Source organism: Trifolium pratense, linkage group LG5 (genome assembly GCF_020283565.1).
Source record: "Trifolium pratense cultivar HEN17-A07 linkage group LG5, ARS_RC_1.1, whole genome shotgun sequence".
In the NCBI taxonomy this organism is placed as follows: Eukaryota; Viridiplantae; Streptophyta; class Magnoliopsida; order Fabales; family Fabaceae; genus Trifolium; species Trifolium pratense.
Genome location: NC_060063.1, coordinates 32,264,657 through 32,283,407, shown reverse-complemented (window position 1 = coordinate 32,283,407; position 18,751 = coordinate 32,264,657). Strand labels below are relative to the sequence as shown.

The following is an 18,751-nucleotide window of genomic DNA, read 5'->3' as shown; positions in this document are numbered from 1 at the left end:
GCACAGAGACGGCACAACTGAATACACCGCACAAGGACGGGATAACAAATAACACAAAACCAAACAAATATGTGAAAAATCACACTTATTTAATAACGAGAAAACTTATTTAATAACGAGAAAGGAAAAATAATTTGGATGGGTGATTTTAGGTCAAGATTTGACCTGAAATCACCCCTCTTTGATAAACTAAGAAGAAGAAAAAAGGTGACGGCTAGGGTTAGAACTTAGGAGATGAGAGAAAAAGAGATTAGATACAATTTATTTTGGAGCATTGCAGAGCATATTTAGATTCATGACAGAGCATTGCAGAGCATATTTTGGAGGATTGCAGATTCATGACAGAATGTTTATAAATGAGTAGAGGTTTGAAATGGTTTCCTATATTAGCAGTTTCCAAAGAAAAAAGTGCAGCACATATAATTAGCGGGAACATTTGATTTTCTATCTTAGAATGAAAATCAATTCAGCGGCTAAATTTTCCATTTCATTTAACGCCTAAAAAGTTATAGAATGAGAAAACTGCAATGTACTTTCAGGCTTCCAGCATTTTCGCACCAAGTGAGTTACTACGCATGAAAAGGTGATTTATAAATTAATAATTAAGGTGGATTAGTCTGATGCAAAAAAAAAGTTGGATTAGTTACCTAATTGATAGGCATGAATTGATATAAGTAGTTAACTTGAGTCTTCAATTTTTTTTTTGGACTAATTTTGGATAGGTATTAAATATTTTCTTTTGTTACGCACAAATAGGCATTAGCTCGTTACATCCTTATAGGATAGCAGTGCATTAATTTTAATTTTTTTTTTACTAAAATAGGAGTGCATTAATAAGTCTATAGAAAAGATAACAATAAAATAAATATATAGGAAGGAGAATCTCGGGGGTGCCAACGGGTGTGGTTATGGTGCATAAGTCAAAACTTATGCACCATGCATAAACTTGCTTCCTACACCCAGCATATTTGCTTCCTACACCAAAAGTCATATCAAGCCCAAAATTAGGCAATTCATTACTCGCGCGTCCCCCATATACTACCACATTACTTGCGCGCCCCCCATTTGCTTAGCGCACCCCTCAGTTTTTTTTTTCTTTTTCTCCCTAGATTTCTTGTGAGCCCCCCAATTTTTTTTCCTCCCCCAGATTTCTAGCGCGCCTCCAATTTTTTTCCCTCCTCCAAACTTCTAGCGCACCCCCCAAAAATTTCTAGCGCGCCCCCCGTTTCCAATTAAATAATAACTTTTGTTCCTTTGAAATATATATTATAAGAATCCATTTTTAATTCATTTTCGTCATACACCCCCTCGAAGCCCAAAATAATAACCAATGGTTCATGTATATATAAAGCATACTTGTCAAACATACAATTTAATTTTAAGTTTTATCAATTATAATCACAATATAAATAAAATCTCATACATTAATTACATATATATATGGATTTTTTTTCTTTACAATAAAAAACTGATCGAATCCAATATCTCATGCATACTATCCAAATTGTTCTCAACTAAACTAACCCTAATTGCTTTATATGATTTTTTGCTTTATGTAGCATGGTTTTGTAAAATGGTTATGTGATGTTTTACTTAATAACAATTGTTTCAGTGTATAACATCTTGGCACTAATGCCCATATGAAACCATTTAACTAAAATAATGGTTTCAGTGTATAACGCTATGAAACCATTTAACTAGACTAATGGTTTCAGTGTATAATATCTTGAAACCAAATAACAAGACTAATGATTTCAGTGTATAACGTTATGAAACCATTTAACTAGAATAATGGTTTCAGTGTATAACGCTATGAAACCTTTTAACTAGACTAATGGTTTCAGTGTATAACAGTATGAAACCATTTAACTAGACAAATGGTTTCAGTGTATAACATCTTGAAACCAATTAACAAGACTAATGGTTTCAGTATATAACCAAAATAAGCAAAATAAATGGTTGGAAAAGCTTCAGGACATGATTTGGAACATGAATCAATTCGAAACTTACTTAGTTTGCCTTTAAATCGAGCTAACCAGATAAGTTTTCTCTTAACTATTTTTGAACTTTGGGTATGCTTTTCTATTGGTTTTTCTATCAGTTTTGTTAACCCATTAATATTGACTAATGTTATACACTGAAACTATTAGTCTTGTTAAATGGTTTCAATAAGTTATACACTGGAACCATTAGTCTTGTTAAATGGTTTCAGTTTTGTTAACCCATTAATATCGACTAATGTCATACACTGAAACCATTAATCTTGTTAAATGGTTTCAATAAGTTATACACTGAAATTATTAGTCTTGTTAAACGGTTTCAGTTTTGTTAACCCATTAATATTGACTAATGTTATATACTGAAACCATTAGTCTTGTTAAATGGTTTCAATATGTTAATTCATTAATATTGACTATGAGGGTAAAATAGATTTTTTGAATCCTTAAATTTCAGCAACAAGAGATGCTTCTTGCCATGTTTCCCTGGACTCAAGTGCTTATAAAAGCACTTGTTCAAGTAAGCACTTATTTGATTAAGCTAAAAATAAAAACATAAAAATTAAGCAAGTAGAGGGGGTGCAGAACGTAAGTTAGGGGGTGCAGAAAAAAATACAGAAGTCCAGGCCTAAGCCCAGTCCATTTTATAAAAAAAGTAGAAAGGAAGAAACGATTCCGTGCGGCGCCAGTCCATGGCGCGTGATACAGATCTCATATGTTGGCCTTCTGATCCATCAGATGGCTAGGATTTAACAAATCAAAATAGATCTGAGCCTTTGGATCATTTTATAATAATCTAACGGTCATGACTTAAAATTGGAGGGAGCCAATGACGCGTCGCCACATCATCGTCTTCAACCTCCACCTTCTTCTTCCTCATGAAGAACATGAAGGGAAGCCATGAAAGCTTCAAAAAACCTTCATGACCACAACAACAACAACACTAAATCTCAACCGAAAATTACGAGTGGGTATACCATTTTACTCGAAATTTAACGCTGATCATGAATCCATGCTTAGATTTCACAGTGGAGGTATAAATTTTAAAAAACGATCCAATCTTTAAAACCTAAAAAAATTGAAAACACTTATTTGAGCGAAATAAGCAAAATAAACGGTTGGAAAAGCTTGAGGAGATGATTTGGAACATGAATCAATTCGAAACTTACTTAGTTTGAATTTTAATTCGAAACTTACTTACTTAGTTTGGGATTTTGAGATGATAACATGTGTCATCAAAATGTCTATGATCGGATGGTTGTGATTAACTTATGCACCGTACATAAGATTGACCTTATGCATATTAACTTGTGCCGGTGCCAACATAGTTAGAATGTCTAACTTTTCTCTGATGTCTAGATGCTCTTAACTTATAAAAAAAATTATTTTGTTACTTACCAAAAAAATAAATATATTATTGTTTTTTTTTTTAGAAAAAAAACTAGTATATTATACATTTATACTCCCTTAAATAAAATAAAAAAGCAGTAATTTCTTAAAAAAAAGTAGTATATCACTTTGCCACATCATTATCAATAATTTTAAAAATAAAATTGCTAAAAAAATATGTCTATGAACAAACCAAACTATTTCATATCAGTTAAAAAAAAAAAACTATTTCATGTCAAATCCTCATTAAAAAAAAGAGTATGAAATATATGAACTAATATCCATGAAGTAACCCTCTCTCTCTCCCCACAATGTCCACGTATGAACTTGTTTGTTTAAGTATTTAATTATTTTAATTTTAAATAAAATTACCACCCACTACCTAAAATTGAGGATGTGATGGTTGTTTTTAGCAACAATCTCATTACAATATTGCTGCTAATGTATTATACTTCCCAAGAACACTTGAATTGTTGCAAAAAAGTCGCAACAAAAACTATCAATTCTTGTAGTGACGGATCATAGATAAAGAGTTATCAAGTCTTCACATAGATATAATTGTTAAGGGTAACATTTGTATCGGATTGACCCACCGTGATAATACTACATAGTGTGTTATGAAATGTCATAAGATATTCTCATAGTGATAAGTGGTTATTCCACCCTTCGACCTGAAATCACTATGTACCCTAGATGTAGGAGTGTATTACCTTGTTGCCATTCAAACGTTATCCGTAACAAGATGACTATAAAGTTGGTTGATGGGTATTCCACGAATCATGCTGAGGGACATGAGTGACCTAGATGGAATTTGCCCCTCCTACATAACAGGAGATATGTCTATAGGCCCAATATTGAACTTAGCAAGGGTGACATACTATGCCTTGTGTTCAATATAGACATAAGGGTAAAAGGGTAATTATACACAAGATATTTATCACGGAAAGGTTTGTTAGATCACGTGACATTCTTGTGACTTGGGTAGCAGTGATGTGTTGCTAGATACCGCTCACTGTTTATAATATTGAGATTAATATTGTTGCCAACGTCATAGGAACCTACAGGGTCACACACATAAGGATAGTTAATGACGGGAGAAATAAGTATGACTTATTAGTGGGGTGCGATTAGTAACAGTAGGTTATTGGGCTTGCGAAGTCCAATAACCGCTTTGGCCTGAAGATAACATAAGAAGCTCTATAAATAGAGCCTTATGCAATTCAGTCTGGTGTTACACACATAATCCTAATTTTAGAGAAACCCTAAAATTCTCTAAAACCCTAATCTCCCTCTACCATCGTCTTGCAGCTAGCACTAAGAGGTGAACGGAAACTGTTCGTGTGGACCAGCTAGAGGTGCTGCGATCGTGCGGTGCTTGTGATCAATTCAGAATCGAGGAATTATTCTTCAAAGGTAATAACCGAAACCCTGATCATGTCCATTCGCAAGGATCCATCGAAGGAAAATTTTAATTGCCGCTGCGTTTTACACTCTGTTTTAAATACGAATTTCCTTCATGAACGACAACTAAGTACTCTACTCCACATCTAGGGTCCATAGTGGTTTCAGGTCGAAGGGTGGTATACACCATTATCACTATGAGAATAACTTATGACACTTTTCATAACATACTATGTACCATTCTCATGGCGGGTCAATCCAATATAAATATTACAGTAATATTTATATCTATGTGAAGACTTGATATCTCATATCCATGACTCGTGAGATGAAGTCATCAATCTACTCACATAATAGTCTCTATGTTTTACTGTTATCCCACACCACAGTAAAACTTGACTATGGATACTTTAAGAATAGTGTCATTATGTTTAATGGAGTCTCACTATTAAGTCACACTTAATGTTCCATTAATTAGACTAGCTATTCTATGGACTTTATTAGTTTGAAACAAACATAATAAAGAAATGTCTTATTATATATATTAAATATATAAATCAAAGTCATCATATAATAGACAATTCTATCAAAATAGATTGGCTTTTAGGGCTTACTCCAACAATCTCCCACTAGCACTAAAGTCAATCAGATATTAACTCAACATCTGTTGGACTAGCGTCATCATCAAGCATCTTCTATGCAAGATTTTCTATTAGTGGATAAGGAACTCTTTCCTATGTTGGTACCCGATACATCTTCCAATTTACACTTTTGATCTTCTATCAAAAGAAATAAAGTGTCAAAACTTGTATTTGAATCGTTGGTGAGATATGGTTTTCCGTTGCTTGCAAGATTAAACCATTACCATCTTTAATGAGGTCAAGGGAATCTGCAACGTAAGGAAAACAATTTTCTGCCTCATCTTATGAGACAAACTATTCAAATCGTATATTTGACCCTTGTAATAAATATATCAATCTTCTGAAGCTTGTAAGCTTACAGATTTGACATCCGAGCATTAAAATTGAGATTTGTAATAGACTACAATCTGGGTATACTGTTCTTCGGTTTTGGACAATCAGTATCATTGTAACTCATTTACAATGATCATTTCCAGATCCGATCAAGAAGCCATCCTTAGTGATTTTAAGATATCCATGGATATTCTTGATGGTGATCTAATGACAATCACTGGAAATAATTGGTACATATTGTTTATGCTAATAGCATATAGTACATCTGGTCTAGTACATATCATGATATACATGATCAACCCAATTGCCAAAGCATTTGGATACTTCTCATGCATCCCTTTCTCATCCAATGAGGTTGGATATTGTCTTTGAGACAAAAAATACATCATGTGACGTATGCAATAATTTCAATAAAATTAAGCACATGAGGTGTCTGTACATTTCATCAAATTTGTACATAGGTTAAGATATGTCAACAATCTATCTCTATAGATCTTGATTCCTAACTTTTAGGAAGTCTCGCCTAAGTATTTCATCAATAAACAATTACCTAATCATGTCTTACATGTGTAGTGTATGAAAATTGTCTTGATGATCAGTATGTCATCCACATACAATACCAGATTAATTTAAATACTCCCACTGACTTTCTTGTGTGCACAACATTTCCTTTATTAATCTTAGTTTTCATAAAACTTGATCAATAAAATTGATAATTTAACTTTGAGAAATTTGAACAAATTCATAAATGAACTTTGTAATTTATACACTTTTCTAGCATCCTTTAGATTAACGAAACCCTATCCATATGTCAAATACATATGTAAGGTCATTCCAATTAAGGAATGCAACCTCGTTATCCATCTGCCAGAACTCGTAGTAAAACATACAATAATTGCAAGTGGAATCAAATGAGTTTAAGCACTATGATTGAAATAAAGGTTTCATCATAATTGCATCATGATTTGTATGAAACCTTTCACATTCAATCACACCTTAAATGTATTCACAATACCATCCATGTGAGTCTTTACAACAAGACTCATATTTATCCTATGAGTCTTACTCAATTGGATGACAAAATAATATCCATATATGTTTTGTGTACATGGACTCTTTATAAGTCACATTCGCATCTTCCATGAGCATCATATACCACCTTGTCGAGTCATGGTAAAACCGTGACTCTCAACTGTGTGATATGACATATCCGACTTATATAGGTCTTGTGCTACTCGAACTGTTGATCCAACAACTCTTGTTGAACCGATTCATGTTCCATTCTCAAAAATATGTGTTTTGTGGTACTCGAATTTACTCAAGTTCTACATCACTCCCACTATTTCTTCTAGAGACACATTCCTTCTAAAGGAATATTTTAATTCTAGTAACAAAACAACTTTTGTCCTAGAGAGTGTTGTAGAATTAGTATTTCTAAGTTTCTTTAGGATCCCTCCACAAATACACATTAATCCAAGTTGGAATTATGTTTATGTTACAAACCTTACAATCCCAAACTACCATAAAGTCAAACTAGGTACTTTTACCTCCATAACAAATATGGTGTCTTTATGATTTCTTTTATTGGAACTTTTGTGGGTAAAGAATAACTCTAATTAAAATAATTTTTTTTGAAAGAGTCGTCGGAGATAAACGAACTATCTTATTTGTAATCATGTCAAACATGATGTAATATAAATAGTTATTACTATACTCCTTATCTAAGTATTTACCATTACGACTTGTTTGTATGGTCTTAATACTTTTTCAAAATTATTCATTTACTTCATAAATTCTTTGAACAAATTCAAAGAATCATACTTTGTGTCAACCACACATATTCACATCTACTAAGCTAATTAGTAATGTAAATGAAGTATAAGAAATAAAATTATATCTAGCAAATAATTAGTTTAGTGGTTTATATATACATCTCATATGTATATATTTCAAATAGATCAAATGTCACTTTACCTTAGTTGGTAATTGACATACTGAACTATTTTCAAAAGTGGAACTCACATCCTTCAAATGATATAAATCAAATGAGTCCAAAATTCCTATCTATGGAATCTAGAAATGTGTGACTCACTTATTAATACTAAACAATATTGCTACTAATATGCATAAGGTTCAAATCTTATTTGATTCCTTTTCATGATTGTTATATATAAGGTTATCAAGTTGATGGAACTCAATTCCATTACTTGATTAGAACACTAGAATAAAAAACATTATTTGGATAATGAAATAACACTTGTCTATTATTCAAACAAGCAGTCCTTTTTCTTGTCAATACAAGGTTTAGGTCCAATGTTTCTATTATTAAATGAAACATAATAACAATTATTTTGTTCCATGTCAAACTCAACTTCTACGATCAATGAAACTATTTCATTCTAAACGTAAGTTGACTTTATCTATGGTCAAATTTTCACTTCTTTAAAACAACTTCATATTTCAACAAATATGAAATTAACAACTGGTATCATATACCTAAGATAAAAAGTGGATAATTTAACTTTCTATAACAAGGTCTATGAAGAAGTCTTACTTCTTTCTTCAACTTTAACTCTTTCAAAATCATTAGTAGTTTTTATCGTATTTGAGAGAACAATTCTCAATACATGTACCAATTCAGAAACTTCTTTCTGAACTATTTATCCTTCGTAAGGACATTTTACAGTAAAATATAAAATATATGCCAAATATATCTAACTACAAAAATAAGAATATTTGTATCATGATTAAAACATATTTAACTAGGTCTTTAATTAAATATGCTCCCACTATTTTACTCAAACCAAATGACCCTCGACATTTGATTCGGAAAATCCCGTTGGAAGATTTTCTAGTGGGAATGAGATCCATATTTTACTATGTTCTAAGTCAGCGTTGGACTGATTACACAAAACATAGTTATTTTAGGTAGGAAACTCTTTTCCAATTATATCTCATACAACTCTCATATCCTTTCCGTTGCGTAAATAACACTTATTCTAATCCATCATATGGAGTAACCCAACACTTAAGAATAACTATTCAAACCAAATTTTCATTTCAAGCTTTTATAAAATGTTTCTTTGTAAAAATTTTTTACACAAAATTATTTAACACTATAAGAATCTATTTTCAAAAAATCTATAACAAACAACCCCTAAAAAAAGTCATTTGAATCTGTCAAAAAAAAAAAGTCATTTGAAACATATTATTTGTATTTTTCTAAACAAGAATAGAATAAAATTGAAAATGAAAAGTTCAGAGGGAACAAAGTTTAAAAAAAAGTGTATTTTTGCACCTTATTTTCCTATTATACCCTTATTTTAATTCACCATTTTTTTTTCACACACTTTCTCTTTCCAATAAATCTAATATGTTTTGTACCCAAAAAATTTCAAAAAAAAAAATAATATGTTATGTACCAAAAAAACTTTAGTTTTTCAAATATATATTAAATGTTTTTCGATTTCAACAACTACTTCTAAATATTTGGAATTTACACTAGGGTATAATAGACAAAATATAACCTTAAATTATCAAAACGACAAGTAATTTAAAAAAAATAATTTTTTTTAAAACGTCAAGTAATTTGAAACGGAGGGAGTATATATTAAGGAAGTGAACTTAACTAAATCTATACCTTCATACAAAGAGATCTGGCCCTGTCTACAAGCCTTGGTTGGTGTGTGATTTGCTTGTTTCTTAGCGAGATCTTTGACTATTTCTAAAGATTGAATAACAAATTACTTAGCTAAGATTTGTTTTGAGAATTATGTGAAGATTTAAAACTAATCTTATGTTTTAGTAAAGTTGGTTTTAAAACTAACATAATCAGGAATTTTTTTTTCTACCCCAACAATTGTCATTCTACCCAACATTAATTTTAAATAAACGAATTTACCCTCATATAAAAACTAAAACCCGGAAGAAAAAAGTGTTCTGACTTGTAATTTTTTTTTTGGTTACCGGAACACTTTGGAAAAAAGTGTTCAGGTATATAAAATTTTTCTAATTTTTTTTTACCTGAACACTTTGAAAAAAAGTGTGTAGGTATGTAAAATTTTTCCAAATATATTTTGTTACCTACACACTTTGGAAAAAAATGTTCAGGTATGTAAAATTTTTCTAATTTTTTTTTTGTTACCTGAACACTTTGAAAAAAAGTGTGCAGGTATGTAAAATTTTTCCAAAGTAGAATTTTACTTAAAATTTTTTTTAAGTAAAATTTTTTGTTACCTAAAATAGAAAAATTTTACATACCTACACACTTTTTTTCAAAGTGTTCAGGTAACAAAAAAATATTAGAAAAATTTTACATACCTGAACACTTTTTTCCAAAGTGTGTAGGTAACAAAATAAATTTGGAAATATTTTACATACCTACACATTTTTTTTCAAAGTGTTCAGGTAAAAAAAAAATTAGAAAAATTTTATATACCTGAACACTTTTTTTCAAAGTGTTCCGGTAACAAAAAAAAAAATTACATATCAGAACATTTTTTTCCAAAGTATTCCGGTAACCAAATTTTTTTCTTCAGGATTTTAGTTTATATATGAGGGCAAATTTGTCAATTCAAAATTAATGTTGGGGTAGATTGACAATTGTTGGGGTAGAAAAAAAAATTTCTCATAATCAGATATAGTTCAATCATAGCCCAAAATATGCAACACTATTTAAAGGACTCAAGTCTAACGTTTTGGAGTGTGAACAAGAATTGAAGATCATAGTGATAGGGTTTAGTTTTTGAGTCTTTCTTGTGTTGTTTGTGTACCAGCCAGCTCTAGTGCACAAATTCGTATTCTAAAGGCATAGAGTTTTTTGTTTTAGTTGAATTATTATTCATCATTCTTTAAATTGTTGATTGATTTGATCACTAGGATTAGTGGTGTGATCTCATATTTAGGGGAGTCCTAAATAGAAAGTCATTGGGTAATTTTCGGAAGAGAATTTGAACAAGGTGTGTTCAAGTAAGACTAATTGTACTAGAACTACTGTCTATTGATAGTCAATTTTCTTTCCTGGGTTGGAACCACAAGAGTGACATTGCACCGAACTGAATAAATAATTTCTTGTATCTTTATTGCTTTCTTTATTTATTCACTTGTTGTCATATAGTGTCATCATGTTATAAAGTTGTACACATCATGTCCTACATATGTCCCTTACGAAGAACAGAATTTCATGTGGTTGCATGGATGAGTGTGATAAGCAGGTTTCAAGAGTTTGATTTCCAGCATCAGTAAAAACTAAATTTTTTTCCCTATAAAATATGCATTTTAAATATAAAATCACGTTCTTTTATGTTTAGTTTCTATTTAATTTTAATGGTATCTTAGTCTCTGTAATATTGCAGTTTGTAGGAATAATCCTTATTTTAAAAATTATTTACAAAAAGCGGATACTTGTAGTCACTTAAAATAGTGCTTATAAACTACAAATATGGACTATAAGTGAATAAATCTTTTTAAAGGACTAAATTTAAAAGGTCGTTATTTTGTAGATACTGAAAAAAATATTTAACCCAAAAGAAAAAAATGATAGCCAAAGATCACTTGTCTACTAAGGCAATTTATTTGCACATTAGGCCATGCCATGGATGACCGGTTTGGTTTGATAGTGTTAAAGAACTGATGGAAATCGGCCAAAACTAGCGAAGCGACAATTTAAGCAAATTAAATCAAGAAATTTTACACTCGGCCCTAATTTTTAGAGAGACAAGTTCCTCATCCCCTCTAAGTTCTTTTCATCTTCTTTCTTTAAAAAGGTGGTGATTTTGGGTTTGCATCATTTTCTATTTACTTTAATCTAAATAAGTGGTTTCACATAGATTAAAATTTCTTGTGTGTTTTTTTTGTGATTGCGTGTTTGTTTTCCCGTCTTATTGCGGTGTTCGTTTGATTGAATTGGCAGATCAACCTCGGTCAACTACCGATTCACACGGTGATTAAGTTCGTCAACGATGCAGATCCGAAGACATAGGTATTCTGATTACTTTGATTTTATTTGAAGGCTATGCCGTTTTATGCTATTAACTTGGATGTTGTGAGTTTGTTCGCAAATTCATCATTTTCGTTTTTAGCGATATTGAATTTGTATTTGAATCTGATGTACTCTGCCAATTTAAATGAATGAATATCTTTTTATTTTAGTAAAAAAAAAAAAAAAACAATTTAAGCAAACTGCCCGGTTCAATGCTTTTTTCTTTTTGCCAAATCCAAAATGACGTTTTTTAATTTTTTTTATTAAAATTAGAAAAATAAAAATAGACTTTGTTGCAATTAGTTTTTGTTCAAAATTTATTTGTATTTTGTACTATGTTGTTGTATGTGTGATGACTAGCTATGTATAGATTTTGTTCAATTGATGGATGTTCTGTTCTTTCTCTCTTAAATTGCTGCAAAAAATCTTGGAGCACTCGATATTGTTATTCATGTCATATGGATAACTTGGCAAGCAGGAAACAAAATAATAGTAAATCATGAAACTCACTTCGGTAATTTCTATCCTTATTATCAAGGTTAGACAAAGTGTTAATCTATGAATTGGTTTCAATATGGAAGAATTTAGTGCAGTTATGACTTCAATTGAAATTGCTAAAGATAAAGGCTAGCGTAACTTGTGGATTGAAAGTGCTTCTCAGAATATTTTCTTAGCTTTCGGGAACATTGAAATTGCTCCTTGGAAAATTCGTAATAGATAGAAGAATTGTCTTATAGTCACTCAACCTATGAGATTTATCTACATCCACGTATTTAGAGAAGAAAACAATTGCGCTGATTCTTTATTTTTGTATTCTCTATTACGATATATATATCAAACTTGAATAAGGATAAAACAGTAAATATTTTTAGTACATAATCTTGAACAAAAAATTTCTTTACTTAAATCTTACCCCGTTTTACAAATCATTACAAAGTAAAAGGATTGAATAATGGTACTGGTTGTGGCATCCACAGATTCCCAACCCAATTGATTTTTTTCTTGTTTTGAATCAGGAAAACTGAATTATAAAACTAACTATATACAATAAATACTCATACAACAACATTTGGCTATCTCAACCTTACATACTACATCATCAACAAATTACTATACAGCATTCATACCTCACATCATCCATACTATAATTTTGGATCATGTGCACAGACACGACACTGACATATCAACACTGGTAATATTTTTTCAAAATAACATAATTGAATGTAATCACATCTACAAGTGTCTTTTCGGTGTCGAACACTGAAATGTGGTGATGCTACAAAAGTCTTTTCTCTAGTGCACACAATCACCAGCACTTTGGAACTGTCCAATCGGACAATTCAAATTTGAAGACACTTTTTTATTTTTATTTACTATTTTGAGTCATGTGAACAATGACTATGTAGATTCTGCAAATCCTATACGGAGATTGGCATAGTCAAACACAGTGTGATATGCCTGCAAGAAAATGTCTCCAACAACCCTGCACACATATATATACCACTACTGTGATGCACACTATGTCATAGAGAGAGCATGCAACATGGAGCATTAAGAAAGATATTAACAATACGATGATAAGTATGGATTACCAGAGGGGACCCTGTGGTGAAGGCGCATCTAGAGCAACAAAACTGCTATAGCACACAGGGGAACGATCTTCGTCATCTGATTCAACTCTACCAACATACTGTGAAAGAAAACAGTTCTGTTAACTGTCTTGATGAAGAAACCAGATACCTTATATCGATTCATTTATCACACTTTTTTCAACACAATCTTTATCATTACTGAGAAGAAAAAAAGTTATATTCATTGTATTGATATAAAGAAACCAAATATGCTAACTATACATGTTTTATCAATTTCTTTAACATTAGGTGAAATAAATGTAGGACTCATTGAAAAAACCAACCCATACCTGTTCTGGAGAGAGAGAAAACAATTTGTTTCCAATTGTGAATGTAATGTGTGGCATACTTGAGATGCTACTGCAGTTTATAAATGATTCTCCAACCGGATTCGGGAGCCTCTCACAAAGCTTTCAGAACGAAATTCAGACAACGAAAAAGCTTGTGAGTTCGTCTTTGGAAAAATAAATTGATAAAATATTGAGTAAAAAGTCATTTTCTGTAAATGTGTGAGGCAGTGTCATTCTAATGTAAAAATGTATCAAAACTTCAAAAACATCTTTGAGCGTGTCTTCGAAAACAAGAAAGACAGATTCAAGGACCAAACTAAGTAATAGAAGACACTTTGAATGATTAAACGGACTAACAAAAGACACATTCAAAAATATTTTTGTAATTTTGATACAATCGGAGACTATAGTGATACTGATTGACGTTTTCAAGGAGCTACATCGCTGTTAGTCTAAAATATTCAAACCATGTATTGACATTAACACAGTATAGATATCTAACTAATGTTAGTTATTTGAAACTACCTCATCCACATGTTTTAATACTTTTTCCTTTACATTGCTTTGCTTAATCTGAACTTGAACCCAGAGGACAATATTATTGCAAAAACTACAAAAGGGACTCTCCAATGTTGCTGCTCCATCCCTACTTTCATTATACACCACTGTTTCAATAACATCACTGCATGTAAAATTTGAGTTTTGTTAAAGATAACTGAAGCAAAGGAAAGTGTATCAAAAGAATCAAGATAAGGAAAATGCAAAATTGTACTTCATTCTTTGAATTCCGTTATTTGAACAGAGTCCGATGTCAACACATAAGATTTCTGGATTTAGCTGCAGTTGAAATACAAAATATGTAAAGGATGGTAATAATTTGAATAAAGTTATGAATAATATTAATCATTAAGAGTATAATCATAAAAATGACAAAGAGAACAAACCCCTGAAATCAAGTTTTCCCATATCAAATTCCCATAGTTATGGACAATGTCTTTACACTCAAAACTAACATATCCTTCTGTTCCAATTGCATGGTTAATTTGAGTCACAACACCCTGTAAAGTAAAAAGGGATTAAATAAAACAATGTATCAAGAATGATAACAGTATATTTTTTTAGATTTTAGATGATACCGTTGGACCAGCAATTAAAGATGTTCCTGAGTCCACTATTGCAGCACATCCACCCTCACATAAACCTGTAAAATATTTACACAATCTTCTATTGAGTCAGCTCAAGCATAGTGAAGACAGGTGCCAACAGCGGCAATGGTGCATTTTATCTTAAAATTTGAGTTGGACCTATCTCAATTGTACAAAACCGGCTTGTAAGGTGAGATACCTCCCACTTATAAATTCATTTTTAAACTAAAACTCATCTAAAAATGGGACTCTTAATACACACCCACACGCACAACACTGGACATCTAGAGCGTGAGCCAAGTGGTCTGATAGTGAATAGCCCAACATAACTTGAATTTGCCAGGTATAATATGCCCCACTTGACCTAACTCAATCCTACAAATCTTGCTTGTAAGTTGAGGAATGTCCCCTACTTATAAACTCATTTTCAGGCCATATCTCATCCAACGTGAGACTCTTAACATTTCACAGGTCAAAACATTTATGGTCTAACCAATAGGACAAGTTAACTTGAAAATCAAAAATTGATGCTCAAACCCTTTTAGTTCTATACAATGGCTTTTGAAATTCGAATGCCTTTCAAGAAAAAACTAGCAATATATATAACCACCTAATACCATGCATTCTTTAGCATCTTCAATCTCTTCACTCATGGTCTTCACTCACAAGTCACAACTATAAGAAAGAAGGAAAAAACTTTTGAAGATTAATTAAGCATAAGGCTAAATAGAAATGCATAAGGACCTGTTGTATTATTTCCAAGTAGAATATCTCCCACTTCAATCTGCAGAAGCAAACACTAAAAGTTAAGAATGACCCTAAAAGTTGATAATAAAAGTTGCAGATGAATTCTATTATATAATAATACCTGCCAATAACCGTCTTGAGAAATTGGAAAGTAACTATGGTCACCTTTAAAATGGCTCTTGTCCATACCACCAAAGACAATCTCACCCCCTTTCTCAGCCATTGGATCCTTATTTAGCCAAATAGAGAAAACTTTGTCCAATATTTGTCCTTGTTCTATCATATTATACCTGTATCACCACAAAACTAATAAATTGTATTTTTGAAGCATCAAAAGCTTCAGAAAATATGAAGTTTCATTTTTCTTCTACCCTATTGCAACTGATATATAATCACATGAATGACTGATGCAAACATCAGACACGACACTGATACTAATATGTGAACACCAATAGTATAATTTGAGGAAGTGGTACCCTATTGTCCATTGTGTCTCACAATGACATGCATCAGACACCAGACACACCTTCAATTTGAAGTGTCGGTACTAGATCACATTACTCACGCTTCACCCCTTTTCAGTAATTTGAAGGGGAAAAATCAATAAAATGAATTAAAATTGCTATTAAGAACACAGTATTACCACACTGGTGTGACTTTTCCAACTGAAATATCTTGGAATCCAAGTCCAAGTATACCATCAAATGGAAGAGCTAAAAGTGCAAAATTTCCTTCCCTTGTAATCTCAGAAAATTCCTGGAGGATGGAACCAACCAATCATCAATGCAACCAAAGAAACATATAAAACTCATTCACAATACTACCAAAAAATTAAAAAAGAAAAAATACTAACTTGATCTTTGACAATTATATCCCCAACTTTTACATTATCTTGGCTGAAGAATCCATAAATGTATCCATCATCATAAGGGATTTCACAAGGTACTCCTGAGTAGAAGCAACTTTAAGTAATTTACAATCATAACAAACAAAATATCGGCATATAAAACCAAATGAATATACATAACACAAAATAGCATATAATTTTTAGATTAATTGCTATTTAGGGCCCGTTTGGATTGACTTATTTTTGAGCATATGAAAAATAGCTTATGCAAATAAATAAGTTTTTATGTTAATCCATAAGTTTTAACTAACGAATATTTGATCTTCATAAATAGTTTTTCCATAAACTACCTTCACAAACTTATAATAATACATAAAAACTTATGTATTTGCATAAGTTGTTTCACATAAGCTCAAAAATAAGTCAATCCAAACGGACCCTTAATCCAAAGTTACCAATTTCGTTATAGGTGCTAGATATCCCCGACCTATATTTCGAATGTAAATAGCAAGCAATCTGCACGAATCATACAAAAACATACTTAAAAGGACTTATCTGATACAAACACATAACTTAAAAGACGACATGTGAAATTTGACCCTTTTTCCTAATAAGAATCATCAAATCACAAAGTAACTTACTGAGAAGATGCATCTAGAAGACGGAACCCAAAGGTTAGAGCTTCCGGTGTCAAACACAACATTGAAGTATTGCGGTGGTGAACCAATACCAATTTCCCCAAAATATTGAACATCAAAGTAATTCTTAAGATAAACAACATCATTTTTGCAGCAATTTTTTTCAACACTCTTTAAATCATCTCTTTCATGAATTGCCGTTTTGATTCTTGCAGAATTAACACTATGAAAGTCCAAATTCCTCTTTTTTAGAGTAATTCTCATCAACCCATCATCAGAAATTGAAAAAGCCAAAGATTGAGACCAAATCCAAAGACAGATAACAACCAGCAGATACTTCAAATTCATCTGTTTAAACAATTTCAGCTCAAGCAACATAAGAGTGAAAGATTAATTACAATCATGAACAATAATATCATATTTTTGCAGTTTTCAATTTCTAAACAACAAAAAAACTGACTATTACTGTATTAGCATGAATCATATGATTTTTGTACAAGAAGCAAAAAAACATAAATAAGTTCAAGGTAATTTTCAAACCTTATGATGATGATATTGAACATGGTACAGAGTATGAAGTTGAAGGTTATGTTCATACCTTATGATAATGCTTTCATTTTCAACTCATTAATAGCTACAAAGTATGAAGTTTGTACTAGATACGAAGGAGAATTTAAGCGCACAAGGTGATTTTTTTTTTAATCAAACATCACTTATTTTTACAAATTCAATTTTTTAAGTTATGGGTTAAATATAGTTTTTATCCAAAAAAATTATAAAATCATTTGTTTTGTGGGTAATAACTAACATCAATTTTTGTGTAAAAAAAAAACTAACATCAATTTATTTTTGAAATTATAACTAACATCAATTTTTTATTTTTTTATTTTCACAATTAGTATCCGGCTCACTAAACCACCCAATCTGATTTGAGAGTTAGTTCTAGGATCAAGTATTTCCAGCTCTCTTCCAATATCAACATCAATTTTAGTCTTATAACATGAAAAAAATTAATAATATTTTGACAACGTTATATGTATTTTTATCTCTTTCATTTTTAATTTTTTTTTTACATTTTATATTCTTCATATGTTTTAAAAATACAAAGGAAAGTCTTTAATATTTTTCGGTCCTTTTTATAAGGAACACTTTGAAAAAATCACACAACCAATGAAACACATTTAACAAAGTTATTTTCATTTAATACTCTTATAAATTTAAATTTATTCTATGTATACCCTTATTTAATTACTCTTTATTCAACTAACTTATTAATTTTTAAATTCTCTTTCATAATAAATATGGGCATAAGTGAAATTGAACTTTTAAAACATTTGAAAATTGGTCAAAGTTTATTATAAAAATGACCAATTTTTTCTCAAAGTGTTCCTTATAAAAAAAAACCAGAGGGAGTAATAAATTTAACAACAAAATTTTAATGTTTGAAAACCATTTGCTAAATTTCTCTTATACCCTCTTAACTTACACAAATTTATGATTTTGACCTCCTAACATTCACAATAGAACTTTTGGCGCTATAACTTAATTTTTTTTGTACAAGCCTAACACCCCACTGATTTTAACCTAGTCAACGCACACGTGAACAGTGACTCAAATGTCACGTCGACATGTCTTGCCACATTGATAATGACTCACATGTCACATTAGAGCACCCACATCCATGCCACTCAACATTGTGGTATAAATGAGTC

At 31.1% G+C, this 18,751-nt stretch overlaps 1 protein-coding gene across 6 annotated transcripts; it reads right to left on the bottom strand.

The window, feature by feature from the left end:
• Nucleotides 1–12,743: 12,743 nt before the first annotated feature.
• Nucleotides 12,744–17,762, bottom strand: LOC123882860 (cyprosin-like). 6 transcript variants are annotated; one of them, XM_045931497.1, is made up of 14 exons: nucleotides 17,580–17,762; nucleotides 17,043–17,387; nucleotides 16,857–16,917; nucleotides 16,408–16,502; nucleotides 16,198–16,310; nucleotides 15,676–15,844; nucleotides 15,552–15,591; nucleotides 14,799–14,863; nucleotides 14,607–14,720; nucleotides 14,435–14,499; nucleotides 14,188–14,344; nucleotides 13,663–13,782; nucleotides 13,334–13,431; nucleotides 12,744–13,224 (listed from the first exon to the last, which is right to left on the bottom strand). In XM_045931497.1, the coding sequence occupies exons 2-14, from the start codon at nucleotides 17,385–17,387 to the stop codon at nucleotides 13,140–13,142; spliced, it is 1,527 nt and encodes a 508-aa protein (XP_045787453.1). In that variant the 5' UTR covers nucleotides 17,580–17,762; the 3' UTR covers nucleotides 12,744–13,139. The 6 variants fall into 6 exon arrangements, with proteins under 6 accessions (XP_045787453.1, XP_045787454.1, XP_045787455.1 ...); XM_045931498.1 differs by having other exon boundaries at nucleotides 17,638–17,762; XM_045931499.1 differs by having other exon boundaries at nucleotides 16,408–16,516; nucleotides 16,889–16,917; nucleotides 17,580–17,734.
• Nucleotides 17,763–18,751: the final 989 nt, after the last annotated feature.

What these genes read in the sequence shown, in the direction of transcription:
- LOC123882860 (XM_045931497.1), bottom strand. Translation starts at nt 17,387, where the DNA reads ATGAATTTGAAGTATCTGCTGGTTGTTATCTGTCTTTGGATTTGGTCT. An exon ending in CTTCTAGATGCATCTTCTCA is followed by an intron (nt 16,918 to 17,042) that starts GTAAGTTACTTT and finishes TGATTCGTGCAG; the next exon opens with ATTGCTTGCTATTTACATTC. An exon ending in AACGGAATTCAAAGAATGAA is followed by an intron (nt 14,345 to 14,434) that starts GTACAATTTTGC and finishes TTTTACATGCAG; the next exon opens with TGATGTTATTGAAACAGTGG.